The sequence below is a fragment of the Olea europaea genome, unplaced genomic scaffold, assembly GCF_002742605.1.
Source record: "Olea europaea var. sylvestris unplaced genomic scaffold, O_europaea_v1 scaffold355, whole genome shotgun sequence".
NCBI classification, from domain to species: Eukaryota; Viridiplantae; Streptophyta; class Magnoliopsida; order Lamiales; family Oleaceae; genus Olea; species Olea europaea.
In genome coordinates, this window is record NW_019254664.1 from 374,380 (window position 1) to 381,455 (window position 7,076).

General features: G+C 35.4%; 2 protein-coding genes across 2 annotated transcripts in view; one reads left to right on the plus strand and one right to left on the minus strand.

Moving 5' to 3' along the window:
• The window catches only part of LOC111386428 (BTB/POZ domain and ankyrin repeat-containing protein NPR1-like), an 8,679-nt gene extending 5,333 nt beyond the window's left edge, over window positions 1–3,346 (plus strand). Inside the window, exons 2-4 of the mRNA XM_023010894.1 lie at window positions 474–738; window positions 1,381–1,581; window positions 2,856–3,346. Of these exons, the coding sequence (XP_022866662.1) occupies window positions 474–738; window positions 1,381–1,581; window positions 2,856–3,127 (738 nt within the window). The 3' untranslated portion in view covers window positions 3,128–3,346. The remainder of the gene's footprint in view (window positions 1–473; window positions 739–1,380; window positions 1,582–2,855) is intronic.
• A 972-nt stretch (window positions 3,347–4,318) lies between these two features.
• Window positions 4,319–6,066, minus strand: LOC111386420 (heat shock factor protein HSF30-like). The gene is made up of 2 exons (XM_023010884.1): window positions 5,668–6,066; window positions 4,319–5,371 (listed from the first exon to the last, which is right to left on the minus strand). The coding sequence occupies exons 1-2, from the start codon at window positions 5,992–5,994 to the stop codon at window positions 4,631–4,633; spliced, it is 1,068 nt and encodes a 355-aa protein (XP_022866652.1). The 5' UTR covers window positions 5,995–6,066; the 3' UTR covers window positions 4,319–4,630.
• Between the last annotated feature and the right edge of the window lie 1,010 nt (window positions 6,067–7,076).

Consider the following 7,076-nt stretch of genomic DNA (forward strand, 5'->3'; position numbering starts at 1 on the left):
CGATCCAATCGAACCAAATCTTGATTCATCAATTTGATGGTCGCCATTGTAGTTTCGTTCTCCATCACAAAATTCATTTGAGATTGTTGGAAATAATGTTGCTCCACCAAAGATATTATGAGAACGAATTACAAACAAAATAAAAAATCGAAAGAATTATAGGAGATGAAGGAATGACAAATATATATGAAGAAATTGAAGGCTCAAACACAATCTTTGATTGTTGTCCTCAAACGAAATTTGCCCCCACTATTTTGGTGTTTAAAAGGTGATCCTGCAAAAGGTTTGAAGGATTAATCAAGCCTCATAGAGATTCAAACACTAAACACTTGTTTGAATCTCTAAAACTTAAGAACACAAAGAAAAAGATGAATATGGGAGGGTATTTTATTTTTGGATTTGATCTCAAGAAGTAACAATATAATAGGTATTTTTTCAACATTTTTCAATGACCCAAGATCACCTATTTATAGCCAAGTAGTATAGCTTTACGAAGTGGTGGGCCATCTGATCTCACTTTAGATGGCAGGAAAGCCCTTCAGATCTCAAAGAGGCTTACTCGGGCTGTGGATTATCACAGAAGTACAGAGGAAGGGACAGCTACTCCAAAGGATCGACTTTGCATAGAGATTTTGGAACAAGAAGAAAGAAGAGATCCATTACTAGGAGAAGCTTCAGTATCGCTTGCTATTGCAGGCGATGATTTGCGCTCGGAGTTATTGTACCTTGAAAATAGAGGTAAATTACCCCAGGGATTTAATTTTTTGTACGGTTTGATACCTGTCATTATTTTCTGCTTATCTTTTTGACCTATTTCATTACTTTTATCTGAATGGCAACCTCCACAACAACCCTTGATCTCCTTGTAGCACTGTTGAAAAAGATGGGATTCTTAGTGTACCATGTATTTCCATCCAAAAAAATATTTATTTGTAGTGTTCGATCCTTGAATTTGTACAATTTTTTTTTTATTTTTTATTTTTGCCAAAGGTCATCCAGAGAAAGGACTTGTATTGATACATTAACCACAGTCTATTTCTAAACAACTTCATTTTCTTACTCTCCTGATGGTTGCAATAAAGTAAATTCATTGTATCATAATTATCAATTCTCACACATTGATTAATCATTTCTCATCTTCCTCCAAAAAGCTTTGATAATATTTTTGTTATAGTGATCTGCATGCAAAATACCTGGTGCTTGCGCCTGAGATTTTTCTAGACTCGAGGTCAATTTGTGAAACTTATCCTTTTTCAATTGAATCTGTACATATCTGTTTATTAATTATTTTCCTTATAAGAATAATCTTCTTATTTGTTCAGCTGCTAACTACAGTGGCAGGTCTTATTTTGTTTGATTAATTGGGTGATTGCTTTTCAGTTGCTTTGGCCAAACTTCTATTTCGCATGGAAGCAAAAGTTGCCATGGATATTGCTCAAGTTGACGGGACCTCCAAGGTTCAGCTAGCTGGAAACACCAAGAACATGGCTGGCACCCAGAGGTCTACTGTGGACTTGAATGAGGCACCTTTCAAAATCAAAGAGGAGCATCTGATTAGGATGAGGGCCCTCGCCAAAACTGGTATTTATATCTTGCGTGTTCATTTAGCTTGTACAAATTTTCTTTCTTGACTCTTACTGACACATTCTACAACTAAATTTTGAGAAAGATGCTGAAGTTTTTGGTACCCTTTTGCCCTGTATGTTTGGATAGTCTGAACTGACTATTTGAATTAAAAAACGATGAATGTGATAAGAAACTTCTTACAGAAACGAAGAATTCTATTAATCTGCAGAATGCAAGATTACAAGAATTGAAACCAGACTACTTTACTTCTGAAATTGCCTGCCTATCTCCTACCTTTTGCCCCCTATTTATAACCTGTTTCTAACAAACTTATTCCCCTCCCCACATGCTCCTAAACAGAATTTAGTTAAACCTTCTTTCCAGGTGATTCTCCTCCCTTCTTGAGTCTTCTAGAATAGGTGAAGTGGACGGAAGGCCTAACAGAATGTTTTAATTTTGAGAGCAACTGAGTATGAACTCACTGAATTACACTAGTGAGATTAATCATCCAAAACAAATAAAATAGGAAAACTGTTCCCTTGCATATGCATGCGAACATATAACTGAATGTGAATGTGCAGAAGTCTTGTATAATCACTATAGAATGTTTTTAAATAAACTAATTTATTCATGGTAAATTTATTTCACTGGTCGTAATATAGCAAAAATCTGAGGGAAGCTTAAGGGTATGCCTGGCAAGGTGTTTATAAACGGGAGAAAATGAGTGGTGGGGAGTGGATAGTATTTGAGGTCCTACCTAATGTGTGGACAGCATTGGTATCATTACCAAACAAGATCAGGATGTTATTATTCAAACTTATTTCCTAAATCCACTGGCTTTTCCTGTCACTAGAGATTTTGCGAAGATGTGAATCAGTTAAAAAAAGCCACATCGTACCAAAATTGGCCTGGAATGTAATGCATTCTCCCTGAATACAGACACCTCTAATAGTAGAATGACATTTGTCTCAGGTGATGATTGTTCAACAGAGGATAATAATTGATGGAGTTGATTCTTCATATGAAATAAATGGAACATAACATTACAGCTTTAACCATCAAGAACTGCTGTCTTCCTCTAGGAATGTACATCATTTCCTGATTTTGACATTGGATTTACTCGAATAATGAATTATGTAGTTTTTACATATACACAACTAAAGGCTGCTTTATTTCTCATCAGAAATTGTCAATTCTATATTACTGAAATGGTTGCACTTATTTTATATGAACATGTATCAGAATCTAATTTCAGTTCTTCATAAACTAATTTTTTCTTTTGGAAACAGTGGAGCTTGGGAAGCGATTTTTCCCTCGTTGTTCAGCAGTACTGAACAAGATCATGGATGGTGATGACTATTCCAAGATCACTCAACTAGAGAATAATGCTCTCGAAGAGTGTCCATTAAAGAAGAGAAGGCGCATGGAACTCGAAGAAGTTTTGTGCAAGGCATTTACTGAGGATAAAGAAGAATTCGACCATACGATTAACATGTCATCATCTTCATCATCATCTGTGGGAATGATGAAACCCAATGGCAAGTTAACACTCACCAAGTAAACATCTGGTGTGTCCGGTGTTGGGGAGAGGGTTTCAGCTTTTTTTTTGCTGCATATACTGTTTTCTACCTTTTTTATTTGCTCAGCAATGTTCCAGCTTTCTTTCATATTTCCATTAATTTACAGGGAAATGAAGACTGGATTGTTTTAGTTATTTTGGATTCCACTGAATGTTCAGAAACTATGAGCTATAAAAGATGTAAGTACGCATTTTTTTCCCCAATAATTTCCGGGAGCTGGAAGAAAGTGTATTCTTCTGCATCGTTCCATTTCTAACCTTTTCGAATAATTAATAATTTGAATAGCAGGTCGAATTAATTATAGAAACGTGAATTTGATCAGCTGATTGATTATAGACAGGATAAACAAGTCAATATTTTCATACTTGCATTTAGAAAATGAATCTTGATTTGTGCCATAGATAGACATAAAGCTTGTGGCTATATTTGCTTCTTTGGGCAACACATTTGATGAGTCTATCCCTTCAATCAAATCTTACACCTACTGATATGGTCCCATTACCAAATTTGGATGGCTAATTGTGGCTAAATAGACAGGTGTCTGAGTTGTAGCCATTTATGCTTGAACTTTCTAGTGCTTGTCTTAACTACTTTTTAGAATCAGGCACTAATTCTATTCAAGATAAAGGTCGTGGTTTGTCAATTATTTGGGAACCAGACACCAGTCCTGCCCCCCACTTTCGAGTATGCCCTTTTACCCGTTTACTCAGCAACCATTTACTAGTGATGATATATTTAGCGTGTAGGACGAGACTCCAGGAGATAAGATCGAAGATTATTCATTAGTTTCGATTCGAGTGCTTGCCAATCTTTTCTAGACATCACATTTCCAATTTAGAATACCGTAGGGCACTCTGTGTACCTCGACGGTGAAAAAAGAGATTCATCATTTCAATTATGTAATAGATTACTTAGCATTATTTCAATTTCGTAATTGATTGCTTGGTACTTGTAGTATGAAACAATCATGGATGACAACTTAGTTGACAATTAATGTTAGGCAAAAAACTATTGGCTGCAAAAATAACTTTATATTAGAACTATCCAATGATTGTATACAAAGCATGATTGCTTAGTTTCATTGTTACTAATACTAACAATGTACTTGTTCTAGGGGAATTGACATTAATCAAAACTCGTCAATCATAAATTTTACACCACCGTCGTCGTCATATGATATTAGGATGAAAATACATCCCTTTGTAACAAAAATTGGCAAATATGATCCACCACACAAAATGTCTGAAATAAATGCAATCAAAGCATAAACTACTTCATCTAAAAGTTTTAAGCAGTTGACAGACTGGAACAAGCCTAAAGCTAGAAGTTCATAAATTACTCCATATCTAAAAGTTTAAGCAATTAAGGGTGTATACAAAACACTCCATAACTACCAGATATACATTCTTGTTTGGCAACATAAATCATATACATTGCAAAACAGCAACTCCGTGTAAAAGCATAGAAATGGATGAAAATTACGGTTAGACTAGGTTTCTCCTATGCATATCCCATTCTGGTGGCTTTGCAATTAAATCCTCCAATTCAAGAACAATATCAGACTGTTGCTTCGCTGTTTCTGCTTCACCTTCTGCTTTTTCCTCATAAATCATATCGTCTTCCATGAGTTTCTCCCACAGTATGAAATTCTCCGAGTTCAAATCTGTACTATTCGTCTCAGGGGAAGCTTCAACCTTATGGTCCTGTGTAGGACTCCCAGAATCGTCCGAAGAGAATAATGCTTGAATCTCTGATTGTATTGGTGTCAATTCTTCTTGAACACTTCGATCAATGTCCTTCATTAATCTCCTTTTCTTCAACATCCCGAATTTGTTTAGTGCATTTTTCAGCCTCCTTTTCTTGATGTACTGCAAAAAGAGAGGATCCTTCAACACTTTAACCAGGAAAAGAACTGTAATTCTCTGCTTCTTCTCAGCGTTCTGCAGACGATCTTCAACAGACGACAGATAATTTTCCATGTTCTCTTGCTGCTGCTTTAGTTTCAAGATTTCCGTTTTCAATGTAGTTTGATCCGTTCTCATCCTTTCAAGTTCGTTTTCTAGTCCGTAATTGGACGAGTCTAACCAAGATTGTGCTGCTACTTGTTGATGAATTATTTGGGAATGCTGTTTTCTTCTCTTAATGTTCTTCAGCAAATGTTTCTCCCCTCGCTGAAATCCTTCGTTCGCGAATTCCCATCTATCAGAATCGATCTTCCTGAAACACTGCACCATTGGATACCAAAATCCCAATTATTTTCATATTTCCAAAATTTTATAGGTGGCTAAAATCATCTTGAAATTATAAAATAGGCAAGACCAACTCCAAAAATACTCGAAAAGCAATAACCAGAATTTAAAAAAATTAAAAAAAAAATAAAAATAAAACGTGAATTTTGTGGGTTAGTAATAAAAGAAAGAGGAATTTCATTAAAAAGAACCCCCCACAAAAATCAGCATAAAAAGCTAACTGAGAACACCAAAAAAATAAAAATAAATAAATAAATAAATATGCTGCTTACGTAAGTATTGAGTTGGCGAACGAAGCTGGAGAAATTATTGTGCTTGAAGTGTTTAGGGAGCAAATCCATAGAGAATTTGTGAGGATCCCAAACGATAAAACTATTCCTTGTTGAACTCCAAGATAATACAGAGTCCGTGTTCGGATCATCCACCATTTCGTATGTCTTCTTCAAGAATGGCGGCGGCGCCACTTCCCTCAGCCCCTCTATCGGCTTTGGCGGTTCTACGCAAAACCCAACACCTCCACCGTCAAAATTCTCTTCTTCATCAATAAGTAATACGGGTTCTTCTTTCACAATAACAAAATCTTCATCTTTCTGGGCCATGTTTCTCTCTGTATTTTCCGGGATTTTCTGTTCAAGAATCAAACTGTTCTTTTCTTAAAGAAAAAGGGATTGCTATTCAACCTTTTGGTGTGAATATATATGGGTGATGTAGTGAGAGAGTGTAGGGATGAGAGAGAAAACGGTGCGTTGTCCAAATTTAGACCAAGTAAAAAAATGTGTCGACAATCATCACTGTAACTTTTTTGCCATTTGTACCGTTGAGCTTTGCACAAGATCTCATGTCTGCAGTCCCCACGTCATCCATTCCCTTAAGCTTTTATAATTTTCTTTTTGACCCCAAAACTAATTGTCTGTTTTCAGAAGGGTCCTTGTAAAGTTTTATAGATACTGCTCACCCACGAGCGGAGCCAGGAATATACGCTGCGGGTGGCTATGGTGCTCGGATTCGGCTACAGGGGGCATTTTTTTTTTTTTAAAGTTGATGTAATTCTAATATAACCAAAAAAAAAAAAATTGTTATAATATAACATTATCTAAAATTGCACCTAACAAGATTTTACATCATAAAATCGTCTATAATAAATCTACATATAAATTCATAGTAAATTCTCGTTCGATGTAAAGTTTCATACAATCAACAAGAAAATTATTATCCATTTTGTTCCAAAAAGTAACTAAACTAATAAAATCTCATCACTGGTATTCAAGACGATGAATTGAAGGACCACACGAGTGCGACCGTGCGAACTAAAAAAATCGGGTGTGTAGATCAAAAAGTTTGAAAATAGAAACACATGAATTAATGTATAACAAAAATGCTAATTATATCATGATCAAAAAAATATTAATTATACATACTCAACTATGAAATACTATAACAAAAAATTTAATACATGAAAGTAAATTAATATGTATGCACATATACACTAAAAACAAAAAGTCAAAGTATTGGACATATGGGCTTATTTTTCTCAAAATAATAGTGATATTGGGTTGGGACTGATTGTGCAATTGGGCTGCTGTTGGATTGATGGTGGGCTAAGTGATTAAATTTTTAATGGACCATTCCTTCCATTTTCTTGGATATGGGCTTGGGCAATACTGGGCTACAACACAGTAGA

Bases quoted from the DNA above. Each gene is read 5' to 3' on its own strand.
- LOC111386420 (XM_023010884.1), bottom strand. From the start codon at position 5,994: ATGGCCCAGAAAGATGAAGATTTTGTTATTGTGAAAGAAGAACCCGTA. The intron at 5,372-5,667 runs GTAAGCAGCATA...CCAATGGTGCAG, and splicing joins TTCGCCAACTCAATACTTAC to TGTTTCAGGAAGATCGATTC.